The sequence below is a fragment of the Phodopus roborovskii genome, unplaced genomic scaffold (genome assembly GCF_943737965.1).
Source record: "Phodopus roborovskii unplaced genomic scaffold, PHOROB, whole genome shotgun sequence".
NCBI classification, from domain to species: domain Eukaryota; kingdom Metazoa; phylum Chordata; class Mammalia; order Rodentia; family Cricetidae; genus Phodopus; species Phodopus roborovskii.
In genome coordinates this window covers 20,713,792-20,731,956 of record NW_026126482.1, presented here as the reverse complement: position 1 = coordinate 20,731,956, position 18,165 = coordinate 20,713,792, and the positions used below count along the sequence as shown (strand labels likewise).

Here is an 18,165-nt window from a genome sequence, read left to right as displayed (position 1 = left end):
AGCTCTCACCGGAACAAGGGTTTCTATGCAGACTTCATGGAACACTAATGTAAGTCACAACATCCAACTCCACCTTAAAGTCATTAAAGAAAGGACACTGTGTGTTGTCATCACACGTACTTCTGACATGGCTGCTGAGCTCATTCCCTGGCCTCGGGAAATGGCCTCCACCTCTACCTGTCCAGAAATGCAGATGGTAGTCTGATTCCAAGTGAACTTTACATGTAGTATTACCACTATAGCTAAAGATTTACATCCTTGCATTTGGATTTATACTTTTAATTAATTTATGATCAATAAATAAAAAGTGTTAATAGTGTCAGACATGTTTTAAAATATTCATACATTTTTGAACTGGCCAAGTAAAATCAACTTATACATTACCTGACCTTTTTTTTTTTTTTTAATTTATTCCTACACTTTAAATTTTCCATCTTTTAACCAACAAAAAGACATTTGTTGATATCAAGCCAATATCGAGAAAGTTTTGGTATGAATACTTATACATTTTTGTTTGTTTGTTTTTTGGTTTTTTTCAAGACAGGGTTTCTCTGTATTGCTTTGGAGCCTATCCTGGAACTCATTCTGTAGACCATGCTGGCCTCGAACTCACAGAGATTCACCTGCCTTTACCTCCTGAGTGCTGGGATTAAAGCATGAGCCACCAAAGCCTGGCTTTATGCATTTCAAAGAGTATAGTTTTGAAATGTAACTTTAAAAATATGAAAATGTCAATTTTTATTATAAAGACTTTCTCTTTTCATACAAATCTATAATAAAGACCTAAGAATTAGCTGTGAAACATACAGTTTTGTTATGACTAGAAATGGTCTCGAAAAGGAGAGATTTACCAGTAATTTTGTCATTGACTTATGTTGTGTATACACAGGTCAGAGGACAATGTGCTGGAGTCAGCTCTCTGTGTCTACCACGTGGGCTCCAGGGACCCTGCTCATGTTGTAAGCGCTGGCAGCAAGTGCCATAACATGCTGAGCCATCTCACCGGCCCCAGTGTCATGTGTTTTAAACTCCAGATGGAGATGGGAACTGCTTATTAACAGTTGCAATTCACAGATATCTAGTTCAACAATCCACACAAGCTGGAAAGAACTGCTTCCCACCGAGCGCTGACTGTGATCTCCTAACCCACTAGGGAAACCCCAGCAGCACATTCCGTTTTCAGTATTCCTTGTTCACCGAGAGCTTTAGTGCTCATCTCTTCACCTTCCAGCATGACTTGTACATCCCACTTCTTCCCCCTGGAGTCACAACCAGCACTCTTCTTCCACATGGTGGCTCTGCGCTATTTGGAGAGGAGGCAGTTCAGGCTAGCTCCTTCCTTCACAGCCAATCAGCTGCAGAGGCTCGGCTTCTCTGCCTCCTGCCTCTTCCCACTCCACCTGCAGTGGTCTGACTCTGTTTTCCTTCCTTCCGTACTCCACAGATGTGGAGTTCCACTGAGTGTGAGATTTCAGACACATGCCTGCCTATATAGTATTCTCAAGACTACCTCATCTTCTACAGCAGTGGTTCTCAACCTGTAGGTCTCAAACCCCTTGGGGTCACATCAGATATTGACAATTCACAACAGTAGCAAAATGAAGTAGCAGCAAAATGATTTTGTGGTTGGGGGTCACAGCATTAAGAAGGTTGAGAACCACTGCTCTAGAGCATTCTCTTCAGTTTTTCTGGTGTGTTTTTTTTTTAAACAGGGTCTCACTATGTAATCCAGGCTGACCTCAAACTCAAGGAGATATTCTTGCCTTCACCTCCACAATTCTTGAGTTTTGGACAATTGTCACCACACCTGCCAAGCATTTTGCTCTGGATTTACTCTAGTTGTCAACTACTTAAGTGAACACTCTCAGAATGAAGTAGAAGTATAAATTCTTATCCTAAACACCATATTTCTATTGATAGAACCAATTCCATTTCCTGAGCCTACCTTCCCCTACTCTTCCCCTACCTTCAAACGGACCTAATTAGGATTAGGTGTGGGGCAGGGACAAGACACATATTTTGCTCATGTCCATCAAGCAAATGACTATAGTATTCTGCTGTAACTCTGTTGGGGATTTGGTTCCTAGCTCTAGATCTGGATGCAGCATTATAACTCCAAAGTAGATTAAAATATGATACTCTAGAAAAGTGTATGCATATCTTCCATGATAAGCCATGGCCCGAATTCATTTCTCTGACCCTTGTGGTTGCTAAAGAGGAATTGCTGTTGACTAGAAGCAAACATGGATCCAGCTCAGAGCAACCATCTCATTAGATGCAATGTACTGATGGTTGTAGACTTTCCACATTTTCACTGGTGAATAAAGAATAATTCTCCAATGTTAGCTACTTACAGCTGTCATGACCCTACTTCCTATATGTAGTTCATTTTAAGAGTGATTTCAGAGTTGCTGTCACTTAGGTCCTCATTTTATATAGGACACACATGACTGATAACGGTAACACTGAATCCAAGTGTTCATACGGTATGTCCACACAAATACTGGGTGTAATTAATACAAGCCACCAGAGCATTCCAGTCCCTACTCTGGAAGACAGGCATTGCTGTTCCTCCTCGACAAGTGATGTAAGTGAACTTAAGCAAGGAAGCTTCTCTGTTCCATTCACAGCAAGAAAGCCAATTCTTCTCACCACCCATCATGTGTGGGTTTGGGGGACAGTTTTGATCTGGGTATATGCGAGATGGTCACCTGAGCTACTGAGGAGACAGCCTGGCACACCATGTGTCACTGCAAGAAACAGGCATGGCTGTAGCTCTCACAAGAAGAGCACACACTTGGGGAAACAATCTGAGTGGCCCCTGTATTCTCTATGAGATGAAGACAAACATCTCACAACAGCATGGCTGGAGATTAAATACTTGAATGTTTGTAAAAACATCTATGACAGCTGTTGACACAAAGTTGATATGGAAGAGATAGGCATTAAGTGTTCAGAATTTCCAAATCCCAAAAGTGGACACATTGTCTCTGCCTTATAACTCCGCTGCCACCTTAATTTGATAGTAAAGAGAGTGGCATTATAGAACAGGTATATCCTCTCATTAGCAACCTATCTCAAAAATGATGACCTTTTATTAATTTAATGAATAATTTAATAATAAATTTAGTGTGTGTGTGTGAGTGTGTGTTGGATGAGAGTGTTGGGGCATGGGCACACTATGGCACTATGTGAAGGTCAGAGGACAACTTTATAAAGTCAGTTTTCTCCTCCCACCTCCCATGGGTGCTGGGAATTGAACTCAGATCATCAGGGTTATGTGACAAGTGCTTTCACCTGTTGAGCTCTCAACAGTAATGGCCCTCTTAAATAATTAAAAGAAGAAATGCAGTGGTTTAACAAGGAGAGGCAGGAATTCCAATTGAAGTGTTTTGTTTCATTTTTTGGTGCTGGCATCAAACCCAGGACCTTGTGCCTGGTAGGTTAAGTATTCTACCACTAAGACACATTCCCAGCTCTCAGCTTAATCAGAGAGGGCACCCTAAGGATTCTCAAAACCAACACTGAATGGAGAAATTAACTGTGGAAGAGAAAGGAGGGAGGACATGACTTCCCTGACATGAATTCAAAGTTGTAAAGTACAAATATTTATGCCATGCAATTTGAGCACAAAAGTTCTCCTTGTTCCATGAGACCCTCTCTATAGCTGCCCTGTCGGTAACCAAGTCCCAGTGTGCTGTGGAAGTGAATGAGTGTCAACAAGGCTGGCTCTTGTGGCTGAGGAGATGGGGCTAGTTGCTCATGTATCTGGTCATTCTCTTTCATATAGGGGGCAACAAGCTTATTCTCGTCTCTGTTATTGACCATGTCCTTCTAGAACTTCCCTTCAGATGTTGATTCAGCCAAGAGACCAGCCTAGTGTCCAAAGAAACAAAGGGCAGGCTCCTGGTTGTGACTCACCTTCTTTGATAGGATCATGCAGGGAAGGCCTTGGACCTTCAACACTAGCACAGATCCCAAATTTAAAGTTGGCAGTGTCTAAATTTTAACTTGGCAGCAAGATGTAAATGTATTAAAATGTAGAGAATAAAATATATCGTCAGTAGAGTGACCAGGAGTGGTAAGGGCCCACTTGCAATCCCAGCACTAGGGAGGCCAAACAGGCAGATTCTTAGAACTTGCTGGTCAGACAGACTAGCCTACATGGTGTGTTCTAGGCCAATGAGAAACCACATCTCAAAAACCAAGTTAAACAGCTCCTGAGGAGTAACACTTGAAGCTGATCTCCAACCTCCACACATGCATGCACGCATGTGCACATGCATATACATACACACACACATATACACAAAATATATCTCATGCACATGCTTAAATTCTGTCATTTGCTTCAAATCCCTAATCATTAACTCAGCTATCGTTTTGGTCTCAGATAGGCTAAGCATGAAGAACAGAACACAACTAATGAAGCAGCTGTCCCTTTTGCTCAACTCCACAACCTGGGTGCCTGTGCCAGACCTGATGTGACAGTCACAAAGAGTAGCTGTGTGCTTTGGGGGGGTTTGCACACACTGTGCATATTTGTTTCTGTAGCTTGTTCTGTCATTCAGTATTTGGTGGGATCTGTTCATGGTGGAACCTACAATCTAGTTCATTCATCCACAGGCTGCATTTTACCATAGGAATCGAATACATTACTTATTTCCTGATGGATATTTTAGCGTTTTTCTTCAATTTTCTGTTATTTCAAAACTGCTGCTTTATAAAAATCTCTAACACCCATAAGTAGGAGTTTCTCTGGGAAAAACCTAGTTGTGAAATTGCTAAGCTGTTTAGGAAATGCACTTTTGATTTTTTTTTTTTCTGTGAAAACTACTACATTGCTCTCAAACACTTATGAAACTTGGTACTGTCAGTTTTTAATCTTTGTCAAGTTCATGGGTGTGACATGGTATCAGTTTGCACTTCCACATTCCTTCAGAGGTTGTGCATGTCTTTACATATTTGTTAGCATACTGTGAAAGCCTCCTCTTCGGGAAGCTGTTATTTCCATGACCATCATCCCATGCTTCTGCTGGGCTGCTTGTCCTCTTCATTTAAAGTCACCATGTATCCTGCCTGCTACCTTTTGTAATAGTCAGTTCCTTCCAGTTATCCTCAGCCTTTTTTTTTTTTTAAGCTCAGCCTATGGTATCTTCTCATCCATGCCAAGCACACTACTGTTGAGCCTAAACATTATATGTTATGGTTTGTGCCAAGTTACCCATACCTTAGCCTCTATTTTTCAAGTTTGAAAGTTTCATTTTTTATATTTTTAGCCTTTTTAATGATCTAGAATTCACACAAAATTCATATATATACATATATATGTATATACATACATATATGCACAGCACTTGGTTCTACATTCTTCAAAGTAGTGGGGATATTATTTTCTGTTACTAAAAATTGAATTGCTACAAATAAATTCTCTGTGAAGAATGCTACCACATAAAAGTTAAAAAATGACTCATGATTAAAAATAATCTCTAAATACCTCTTCTCTAATGATATATTGTTCAAAAATACCCAATTCCTATCACACTGACTCTTCCCTCTGACCACAGTGTGCCTGTTGTCTCATCCTGCTTAACGGTTTTATCCATGGACATCAACCTTATAACATGCTATTTATTAGAGTCTTCATTTAGAGTCCATATTTATTGTTTGGTCCCCTTCTATACATCACAAATATGAACTGACACACCTACAATGTAAATAAATATGAAGCAAATAATTATCTTAAGTATTTGCTACATAAATGAATCCCAAGGAAATGATATCAAATGGAAAATTAGTATTTAAGTAGTTGAAGGAAACTTGGGATTTCTTTACAAATATGTTCAATCAAGCCAGGTGTGTGGCACATGCTTGTAATCCTAGCACGTGGAAGGTGCTGGCAGGAGGGTTGGGTGTTCAAAGTCACCCTCTCAACTACCTAGTTAATTTAAGGCCAATGTAGACTAGTCTATCTCAAAAATAAAGCAACAACTATGATAAATCCTCCCTTCCCTGCCTTCTTAAAAACACTACCAGTTTTAGGGGAAACTCAATTTGAGAATTTTTACAATGCTTGTCAGACAAACTGAATAATTATGCCTCATCAGGGTTGTGTGAAAAGCAGATATACACAATGCTACACGCAATGGTCTATAGAAGATGACAAACACAGACATAAAGTGGGTTTGAGTCTCCAGTCTACCACTTGCTAGTTACAAATTACAAAATACAGTTCTCAAGATACCCCTGCCCATAGCAAGCAGGGCTACTTTAGCACTTTGGTTTTTAGATTCTGAATTTGTAACTAGACTCTTGAGTCTTGGTATCCTCAAACACGGGAAAGCTACAAATCTGTTTATCAAACATTATTTTCTACGTGTCTCCTGTGTGCAGGCTCCACTGTGGTCTGGAATCAGCAGTAGAGATGTCAGGGGAAACACTCACCCTCATGAATGCGGTGGCAGAGAGAGATTTAAAAAAAAAAAAAAAAGCAAGCATAACATGCAAGCTATCAATTACACAGATGATGCCAGATGTTGTTTCTGTACACTAACATACTGAACAAACATGTGGTACTATAATTTCACGTGTAACATGTGTTCATTGGGTTGATCACAAACGGTGTGTGCACATGGGGGTGGATAGAGAGTCAAGCCATGACAGAACTAGTCACTCTACAGCACTATGCTGGAGGGCAGGGACTTTGTCCAGAGACCCAGAAACTTCAGGCTACATGGTCCAAAGTCCCCCGAAGCCTGTCTTCCATCAGTCCCTCAAACAGTAGCTTCACTCCACCAGACAGTGCCCCACATTTGCAAACATTACTGCCAATGATAACACATTCTTTCATTCTCTACTTTGTTCTTACTCAAATTCTTAAATGTCTTGCCAACTGTTATCCCCTCTAAAATGACAGACAACAGAGTGATGCACTCTCTTTCTCTGTAACACACACAGATCCAATTATTTGCTATGTTTATATTTAGTACTGAAAGAACGAGGGTACAGTGGGAAAAGGAGAGAATGGAAGAAATATTTTCTAGTAGAGTGTTTTTAGGGGTTAAGGCCTTAGGCTAAGCACCATTAAGAAGCTCAAACCAGGCAATTTGATGTGGGTGGTTGAGCAAATAGCTGTGGCTTAATCTGATTACAGGAGGCTCTCTAGATCACCCAAAGCTGTTACTCAAATCCATGGCCATTTTCTAACAGGCACTTTGCTATGAGAACCACTCAGTAAGAAAATGGTATTTAAAAAAGCACATGTGAACTGTGTTTCAGGTTTTCCTTTTCATCAATTACTTTAATAGAATTCTTGTAGCCTTGGGGATCTGAGGCTGAGACAATGAAACCTTCCCACATTTTCATTCTTCGTGTGTGTGTGTGTGTGTGTGTGTGTGTGTGTGTGTGTGTGTGTGTGTGTATCCTGAATGTGAAATTTAACATTCATCTTCATAGTGATATACAGTTTCTAAAATGTATGTTTAGATTGATCAGGGTAGTTGAAAAGCTCTCTAGTTCATGCATACAGAAAAGCAGTCCTGGAAAGATGGACATGCCTGAGCTTCTGTAAGCAATTGCTGTCCACCTATTCAGAAGGGCCTCACATGCACTGTCTTCTCCACTATGTATCACAGTCTAGGGGTGAGAATACTGAGTTTTACATGACTAAACAACTTGGCAGACGGAGAGACCAAGGAGTTAAACCCAACAACCAAATCATGAAAACAAGTGAAAAGAGGCAACCTATTAGCTACGCCCTACATCAGCCCCATGTCCAGGAGCTTGGAGCCTGAGATAGAGTGGTAACTAGGTTAGCCTTTCTATAGAATGCCTCCTCCACGCACAACCATCCTTCTCTACCCCTTTCAAAATCTTACTCTCAAGTTTAACACTAGCCCAAACCTGGCCCGATCCATCTCTCCCAGTCGCAATGCCCAGTTTTCACATTACAGTACTCACTAGCTGTCCCAGCAGGGATGAGGCTGGTTCTGTGAAGACACAGCCTTGACCACAAAGTACTCCCAGGATGAGGTTTCTCAAATCCTTTTCTTTCTGTGGCCTTACTCATTACTTCCTCTACCTGTGTGGTTCTAATTGGGTCTACATCACTGTGTTCACACACACCAAAACCGAGCCAGTCACAATCCAGGGTGGACCCCAACTCCTTGAAGCACACATGGAACATTTTTACACCAGGTGCCACTCTTTGTCTGAGCTCCAGGGCACTATTGCAGAGCTGTGTGCCCTGGATTCCTGGCCTTCAGAGCCCAGGCTCTTCCCTTGGGAGACAAGGTATTTGTATGTTTCTTTGAATGCAGTTTTAAAGAGTAAGTTACTCAATACAGAGAACGGATTTCATGTTTTCAAAGGAAGAGCAAAAGCAAACTATTCATTCCAAAGTCTGCACCGGGAACTGTCACAAAGCCTTGTTCTGCCTATAGGAGGCAAGTGCTGATAAGATTAGCATTGTCTGCAGAACGTCCTAACCCAGGAACACTTCCACTTATGCTTCAAATTGGAAGAGGAAAGAAACTTAGGAGCCAGTTAACCTAATTTGCAAACTGAACTTAACAACATCCAAGTGGCTGGTGTCTGAGCATACTACTGTTTAAGGAGAAATGTGGCTCACAAAAGTCACTAGTGTGGTTGCTTTGTGCTTGGCATTTGAAACAGATTTCAGGTTGTGAATGCAAAATGACTTGTGATAAATGCCATTTCTTTTTAGGAGTCAGAACACAAAAAAGGCCAGAAAGGGAGCTGAGGATCTTGATTATATAAAGAAATAGCAACTGCTCAGCCTCTGGAGTAGGATGTGCGAGACCCCAGGAACCATTTGGATGGGTTGCCCTAGCGGCATTTCTCCAGCATCCAAAGCACCCTTCCTCTCAAGCTAAGTTCACCACTGATTTTCCAAGGGCTATGAATCTGATTTCTAAGGCAAGAAAGCTGTGGGTCTCTGAGTGTCTTTCCAGGGGCAGCTTAAGGAAGGCCCTGAGAACAGGGGCAGAGGGGTCCTAAGAACAGGAGCAGAGGGGTTCAGGCACAGGATGCTTCTTTCTCCAGACACAGAGAGGACAGTCAGCTAGAGTAAGCATTGAACACAGCTTGCCACCTGTTATCTCAGCACTCAGGAGGCTGAGCTAGAGTGGCAAGTTCCAGGCCAGCCCACCTTATTAAGTGAGACCTTGCTTCAAAACAGAACCAAACAAAACCAAACAAACACTGTTTCTACAATAGAAACACATGTATCTTTAAAGGCAGGAGTTAATTTAAATCTAACTCCTTAACATGATGGCCAATAAGTGTTCTGACCCTGTCAACTAAATAAGGGTCTCCAAGTAGCCCTAATACCTAGGGAATTCTAAGATCTCACTAATCAAGTTCTGCTTAATCACACAAAAATTCAACATATTTACATCTCTAAAGCACTGCAGTTAAAACAAAATAAACTCTTAAAACATACAATGTGCAAAGCTGCTGTCATCGTTTCTGATAGGATTTACTTTCTTATGAGGAAAAACTCAAAATATTAGGTGTATAAATGCACTGAAAAGCATCTGTTTTAGCTACATTGAAGCCTAATTATGTTTAAATTAGTAGACATATAAAATATTCACAAATTAACACCAAACAGTACACACACACACACACACACACACACACACACGGAGACAGGAACTCCCACTGAATCTGGAACTTTCCAGTGCCGCTAGACTGGCTGGCCAGCAAGCCCTCTCAGTACTTGGTTACAGTGTTCAACGCCATGCCTAGCTTTGGGGCTGTTCATTTTTATGTGGTGCCAGGAATCTGGATTCAGGTCCTCATGCTGGCCCAGCATCCCTTCACTGACCACCATCCCCCCCCCACCTACAGTGCATTAAGTTATAATCATATGGCCAACTACCACAAATAATGTCTAGTGCCTATGATATGCTAGCATCCTCCCTAGAATGATCACCTAATACTGAGATTCATCACTGAACACAGACAAGGCCTGACCTCAGGAAGTCAGAACGCAGTAAGAGACACAAAGCCAAAAGACACCATTAATAAGCATTGATTAGATGAGGCAGAGAGCACTTGAGTGTGCTGATAGGAAGTCTGCTGGGGTGCGAGAGAGTCTGGTGTGTATAGAGAAGGTAGGTAGGCTCTAGCCTTCAGGAGTGTGGTTAGATGAGGTCTAACCACAGTGGTGGTAAGAAGACACACACGACTCTGAGGGAATAGCCCTGGCTGAGTCCCATCTGATGCTAATAATCGTAGGCAAAGGATTAACCCCACTTAGTAAGTGGGTAAACAGTGTGGCAGACTGACCTGCCTGGGGCACTGAGAGCTGGCTCTTCTGACCACCTGTCCAGTATCTTGCTTTGTGCTGTGCCTTTGTTCCGGGGATACAGAGGCGAGCACTCTGCTTCTGACAAAGTGTCAGACAGTGAGAGGACACCCCTGTCATGGTCACTGCTATAATTATTAATCAGAGCCACTGATGTCTCTTGAAAGATTAATTTAATAAATGAAGTTTATGTCCAATAAAGTTATAAAAATGCTCCTAAGGTACTAACATCAGTTTTATTTTTTCTTTCTGTGGCTTATTTTCCTTTCCTTTTCTTGGATGGATCATTTTAAGATCAAGCTGTCACTTACAGTAATTATTATTCATTGGATATTAGAGATGAACTACAAAATAGAAACCATTATGATTTAACATGAGAAAGGACCGAGGGAAGGATAGGGAGATGTGGAGACCAGCGATTCAGAGAATATCATTTTTAAAAATCAAGAGACAAAAAAAGGTAGAAACTTTTTAGATGGGCAAACAGAAAGAAAGCTGGGGTAGAGGTGAGAAAATGTTAAAAACTAAAATAATACATTTCCAAACAAAAACCCGAGAATATTGGACAGAAAAACAACATGAAAGAAAAAAAAAATGGACCAAGAATCAGATTTCTGACACAGTAACCTAGAGGGCTGGTGGCAATGCCAACAGCCAGAGCAGAGGCTGAAAGGTGAGCCTCCTCCTGCGCCTCGTGCTGTGTCTAAGGTGTCAGCGAGGCTCGCATCAGTGGAAAGGGTCTCAGAGATAAGAGGCAAATTTGGACATGCATGCTACTGAGAGCTGCTTGTCCAATATGATGACCTCCAAAGCACGAGCAACTAAAATACAGCCACCATGAACTGGCGCATGCTTTGCTGTAAGTATAAACACATTGGAATTTTGAAAAAACAATCGGATGCTTCTTTGTTTTAAATAGGATCTCCTTTTTATAGTCCAGAGAGGCCTTGAACTCACAATCGAAGATCCCTGTCTCCTAAGTGTTGTGATTACAGGAATGCACCACCATGCCCAGGGAATGATTTTTCAAGATTTTGTGTGAAAAGGATGTGTAAAATCCCTTAACTTTTTGTATTGATTGCATGTGGATGTAACACTTACTTTGAGTGTCTTAAATGTTAAAATTGTTTGCCAGAGTCTCTCCTTTTGCAAATGTGCCTATCAGAAATTCAAAATCACATATATGCTTTCCATTATATTTCTATTAGATATAATGGACTCATAAAATACATGATCTTATTTATTCCTCCCCCAAACCCTATAATATTGAGACAGTCACCATTGCTCTGGCTGATCCTATGGCTAGCTAGCCCAGGCTGGTTTCAATCTTCCGGCCCTCCTACTTTGGCTCCCCACAAACTAGAATTACTTTTATGCATTTCAATGTCCTGCCATAGTACCACTTTTTATGGAAGGAAATCCTGAGGTCACATGGTTAAATGTGAAGCTGAGATTCAAACTCATGATTGACACTAGATCACATCAACTTCAAAACAAGTCATACTCTCAAGTTGCTAAAATGGCTAGATTTTAGATTTTAAATGGTGGAAGTACCAATTCATTAGAATGGTTCTTTGTCAGACTTAGTGATGACCTAATCTTATTACTCATAGCTGAAAACAAAAATAGGTAAATGTATGACTTCTGAAGTATGATGAGCTACCGATGGTGTCCACACAGTTTCACTTAGCAAAGTCTCCACTCTCCTTGGTAAGCACCTACTCATAGCAACTCTATGCCCACCCCTCCACCCCCACACAGTTGAATGGCCTATATCTACTTGTCCAGCAGAGGAAAACCATCATAGACATAATGCTGAACACAACTAAAATACAGGATACAAACACACTTAACACATTTCCAGCAATCTTTCAGACCATAGCCTATGAACCTCCCAAACTAAAATGCAGTTCATTCAACCCTTTACCAAAAATCAAAACGCTTAGCTTACCCAGCTGGATAACTTAAAAATACATTGTGCCTGGTATGGTGGTTCCATCGTGCAAGCCTATCACTCGGGAGGTAGAGGCAGGAGGACTGAGAGCTTGAAGCTAGCCTGAACTAAGAGATTCTGTCTCAAAAAAAAAAAAGTCCAAGAAACAAAATCTTATTTTCTTTTTGCTAGAGTTCTAACAGTAAAATCAAATGAAAATTGAAATTAAAAATGAACCATCATCAATTTATGTTTAGCTCACTGGTTTTAATTTTAAAAAGCAAATCTTTAATTTCTACTATCTGCACAAGACTAGTTGAGGACCAGCAGCTGTACAATCTTAACTCTATTATTTTCAAGTCTTCTCATGTAAATGCCATTGGCAGTTTGTCTGATTAGAATAAACACACTTCCCTAGGCCAATAACCATACATTTACACTGTGCAAGGGGAGGGGGCTTGAATAATATTGTTTGCAATAAGACTAATTAGCAGAGATGTCTTTGGCTTGTATATAGAAGAGTCTATCAACAGACCCACTTACTTATGGAACTAACCCTCACCCTTTCCCCCCAGCCTCATTTCTCAAAAGTGTTACTGCTTGATTTGGACACAGATTTGAAAATGCTTATTGAAAAGGAGCTCAAATGCTATAGAACAAACATTGTAAGACTTCCTTGGCACTGGCTCTTCCAAGTTAATACCCATTGACTGCTTCATTGAGTTAAATATTCTTGGAAGCTTTCCCTAACTAAAAACTCTATCTACTTTGGAATAAAAGTTCAGAGAGGGAGAGAGACAGACAGAAACACACTCCACACATATGAGAGAGAGAGAGAGAGAGAGAGAGAGAGAGAGAGAGAGAGAGAGAGAGAGAGAGAGGGGGCCAATTAGCGCTAAAAGTGCTCTGTCCACTCAGATGTCAGGGAGACTCAAGTGGCAGAGAAAGCATAAGGTGGCCACCAATATTCTGATCAGTGAGTCCCTCTTGTCCAAGAATGGAGTGTGTCCCCGCTCCTACAGTGCAGTTTAGATTCTCATCACCCGTCAAGAAGACAGTCCTTGTAGTGATCCACTTCAAGGACGCTGCTGTCTCCCTGTTAGCATAGCACAAAGTACTTTCCTTTGCACGCGCGCACACACACACACACACACACACACACACAGTGTACCACGCACTGTTGACAAATTTTGGTGCGGGAGATATTCAATACACCCAATAAAGAAACAGATTATAGCATGCTTAAAAGAAAAAAAAACAAAATGAAGGAGGTAGGGAGAATAAGAAAGTGACCGGTGGGCTAGAATTTCAGTGCTAAGACTTCCCCATTCAGTCTAGTAGAGAGGGTATGGGAGGAGGGGGACAATCTAGGGCTGACTGGTATCAGGCGAGGCAAGGAAAGCGGGCAGTCGCTTCACATACTTAGCAAGCCGTGAAGTGCAGGCGAAAAGACAAAGACCAATGAAGACAAATGCGGGTTTGAAGACAAACGCAGGATGTGCGGATTTCTTTTCTTTTCTTTTCTTTAGCGGGGAGGTGGTTTTTGTTTTGTTTTGTTTTGAGACAGGGTGTCTCACCGTGGCCCAGGCTGGCCTCGAACTCGCGGCAATCCTCCTGCCTCAGCTCCCCTAGGGCTGGGATCGCTGCCCGCCCAGGACCGGCTCCTTCCGAGCCGAGCAGCACACAGTCTCCGCCTTTGTGCCCAGGCGCCTGGCTTCGCGGGGGACCGTCGGCGAGCGGCTCCGGGGAGAGCGTTGGGCCCCGGCTGCAGCGCCGACACGCCCCCGCGCCCCGTTACCCGCCGGCGCCCGGGCCCTGGGCTCGCACGGCCCCCGGCCCCAACGTCCGCCGCCCGCCGGGACCAGGCGCGCGGCCCCACTCACTCACCATGGCCGCGCGGCCGCGATGCGCTGTCCAGGGTAGCCGCCTTCCTCTGCGCCGCGCCGCGCGCCGCCCGCGCTAGTCACTCGCCCCCGCCCCCGCCCCCGCGCGCCGCCCGCCTCCCCGCCCCCTCGGGCGCGCGCCGCGCCCTGCCCGCTCCGGGCCGTTTCCTCCGCCCCGCGCCGCTCGCCCGAGGGGGACCACGCGGGGGAGGAGCCCCGGCGCGGCCAGCGAGACCGTGGCCCCAGAGGCCTGCGCGTCCCCGCTCCGCGCGCGCCCCCCGCCCGCCCGCCCGCGCCGACGCGGCGCCCCCTGCCGGTCGGGCGGGGATTTGCAAGCCCAGCCGGCGGCCTTCTGCACGAGCCTAGGCACAGCCAGCACCTGGAGAAGTCACCTGAGGTCCCTCAATTCTGCCAGCCCTGGGAGGAGGGGACCCCTGCAGCGAGGCTAGGGGCGAAAGCCAGGTGATTTAAATTGGGCACGCAGGTTTGCCCGATGTGGGTGGTGTAGTAGATATAGAGACAGGGCATGTGCAGGGCACGCCTGCAATACCGGCACTTGGGGAGCAGAAGACAGGAGGAATAGGAAAGAGTTCAAGGTCAGCCTTGGCTTCTTAGTGAGGTCAGCACCAACCTGAGCTTCGTGAGACCCTGCTCCAAATAAGTAAGTAGAAAATAAACAAACGATAAGTTGTATTCCTTTGGTGTGCCATCGGGAGCAGATTAGTACCAATGTTCAGTCTCAGCTGACTTTTTCAGAAGATCTTACTTCCGGACAATGCCGGGGGCTCAGGTGATTTATTCAATGCTTCGTTAACTGGGAACAGCCTTTGTGTGTCACATGGCTGCTTTTCATTTTGCCTCCATAATGAGTTCATGTTGTTCTTTGGTGGCTCATGGACAAAGAAATATCGATCATAAAAAATGCTAAGAATCTTAAACCTGAAAATACATTCCTTCTCTCTTCCTTTGTATATCTTATATTTCACATGTGGAAAGTGTATCTAATCCACAAATCGCCGAAATCCTGAACCAGTATTCATTTGATCTCCATGGCCACCCAGTACCCACCACGATGAAAACTGGGAAGTATAGGCACTGGCTGATGTCCTTTGTGTGTGTGCATGGTTTTCTTCTGAAGGAGCTCTTCTTTTGACACCTCCTGTGATGTTTCATCCTTACTGTCAATTTGACAGGATTTAGAACCAACTAGGAGACCCACTCTGGGCATGTATTCAATGGTTTGAAGAGCCTTGTTGGTTGCCTAGTAGAACTAGATGGTAAGACCCTGTTGCTGAAGACATCACACACTTGGGTTATAAGAGACACAGAAATCAAGCTGGGACTGATCTGGAATCTTCCTCTCTACTGGCTAGCTTTCATAATGCCAGAGTGCACTGTACACCCCTCTGTGATCTTACTCAGAAGTGAACCTGGGTACTACCATACTGAATTTCCAGGGAGAATGTGACTTCTGGTGTAATCGTGGCATGACTGCTGTGGGGGTAGCCAACCACTTTGTGACTTAATCCGAGGCAAGCTCCACAGGAGTGAATTCATACCTGATACTGTAAATCATGTCAAAAAGACCCTAACTGGGGATTCATTGCTCTAGGGCAGAGCATACTGCCTTCTAAATATTTATGTTTATTCCCATATCTCATCCTTGGTCAGTGTTTTAGTTTGCTTTCTGTTGTTGTAGTGTAATATAGTAGTTTATTTGTCTTACATTTTCAGGCCACTGAAAGCCTGGAGTCCACAAATGAGTCCACAAAACCCAGATAACTGATTAACAGGTGTTTATTAGGGGAGCACTCATATAATGATAGTATACAACTGCTGTGGTCTTTCTGCTCCTGAAGATGCAGTCTCTGCCCTTCCAGATGCTTTGACCACAACCCAAGATCCACACAAGTGAAGCCAAGTACCTAGGATGTGGCTCATGGCAAAGACATGAAAGTATGAAGGGGTCATGTTGGAAAGAAGTCAAGTCAAGACAGTGGGAGGGGGATAACAGAGGTTAATGCAAAAGGGGGTTGCTGTGAAGAGACACCATGACCATGGCAACTCTTATAAAGGAGAACATTTAATTGGGACTGGCTTATAGTTTCAGAGGTTTAGTCCATTATCATCATGGGAGAAGCCTGAAAACATGCAGGCAGACATGGTGCTGGAGAAGGAGCTGATAATGCTACATCTTCTTAATGTGCAGGCAGCAGCAGCAGGAGAGACTGAGTCCCAAACTGGGTATAGATTGAACATACATGAGACCTCAATGCCCACCTCTACAGAGGCACACTTCCTCAAACGCCTACCCCAACAAGGCCACACCTCTTAATAGTGTCACTCCCTGTGGGCCAAGTGTTCAAGCACATGAGTCTATGAGGGCCTTTTATATTCAAACCACCACAGGGACTATGATTAAAAAAATGTCATGTACATGTGTGAAACTGTCAAAATTTATTTTATTAAAAAAAAGAGTGAGAAGGGGCTTTTTCTCAGCACATAGTTCAACTACACACATGGCTACAATCTGAGAGAGCTTGTCAATGTCTGGGAAACAGGGATCCTAAAGTTAATGCCAAGTCATTCTTTCAGGTCAAATGTAGTGTTTTCTGGTAACTATTGAGTATATAAATCCAAAGTGTGCTAAGTGACTTATAGCAGTTCAGCGACACTTGCCCAGTAAGGAAACTGAGTCTTGGGAAAGTCAAATAATGGATAGAAGGGAACAGAGGTAGAATATTGAGGAAGTCAGAATTCAACCAAAAGCATGTTGGGTCCTTCTCACAATGCTATGTTTTCCTGAGCAATCTTATCTTTAAGAATCCTAGGGGCCATCTGATTTCCAAAGTGACTGTACAAATTTTCACCCCGACTGGCAATGAAGGAGTATTCCCCTTCCCTTACACCCTTTCCAGCATAAGCTGTCACTTCTGACAGGTGTAAGATGGAATCTCAGAGTTGTTTTGATTTGCATTTCCCTGATGGATAAGGATGATGAGCATCTCAAGTGTTTCTCAGCCATTTCAGATTCTTCTGTTGAGAATTCTCTGTTTAGATATATACCCCATTTTAAAATTGGATTATTTGGTTTGTTGGTATCTAGTTTCTAGAGTTTTCTTTATATATTTTGGAAATAAGCCCTTTGTTGGATGTGGGGTTTTTGAAGATCTTTTCCCATTCTGTAGACTGCTGTTTTGTCCTATTGACAGTGACTTTTGCCTTAAAGAAACTTTTCAGTTTCATGAGGTCCCATTTACTAAGGAACACATATATTTTTAAGCACAGAAACTTAATGAGTGGTGTGCATGTACCTGCATATGCACACACATACACACATTAAAAATAAAATGTTTAAAAAAGGATCAATTATTGAGGTTAACTGCTCTTACTTCATTTAGAAGCATTCAGTTCAAGGCTTATCACTTCTGATGATACAATATTTTGTGGGTTTCACTGCTATTACTGATGGGCATCTAAAGAGTACTGTGACTTCCTTGTACTGGGGAGCATGCTTTGGAGCACTATTCTCTAGAAAACCCTAAGTTTAGCTTACATGGAAGAAGCTAGGATGCATAGTGATATGTGACTATAGATGCTAAGGACAAAAGGGCATCCAGGTGACTCCTTGTATGTGCCACACACTGTCAGTTAATACTGACACTGGCAAAGTCACAAGGAAAGAGGTCATTTTTACTGGGTCATCAAGAATAACTTCCAGCCATTTTGTTCTATTGACAGTGTCCTTTGCCTTACAGGAATTTTTCAGTCTCATGAGGTCTCATTTATTAGGTGTTGATCTTAATGTCTGTGTTTTTGATGTCTTCTTCAGGAAGTTGTCTCCTGTGCCCATGTGCTCAAGACTATTTTCCACTGTTTCTTCTATTAGGTTCAGTGTATCTGGATTTATATTGAGGTCTTTCATCCCCTTAGACTTGAGTTTTGTACAGGGTGGTAGATATGAATCTATTTGCATTCTTCTACTTGCCAACATCCAGCTAGATGAGCACTGTTTG

General features: G+C 42.9%; 1 protein-coding gene across 4 annotated transcripts in view; it reads right to left on the bottom strand.

Annotated features, from left to right (window-relative positions):
- The window catches only part of Elovl2 (ELOVL fatty acid elongase 2), a 37,289-nt gene extending 23,045 nt beyond the window's left edge, over positions 1-14,244 (bottom strand). For 2 of the 4 annotated variants that reach the window (XM_051194401.1, XM_051194404.1), the window contains exon 1: positions 14,154-14,244. In XM_051194401.1, coding sequence (XP_051050358.1) covers positions 14,154-14,156 — 3 coding nt within the window. In that variant the 5' untranslated portion in view covers positions 14,157-14,244. Of the gene's footprint in view, positions 1-13,688; positions 13,815-13,843; positions 14,105-14,153 lie in introns of those variants that run through there. The other 2 variants (XM_051194403.1, XM_051194402.1) reach the window with 2 other exon arrangements.
- Between the last annotated feature and the right edge of the window lie 3,921 nt (positions 14,245-18,165).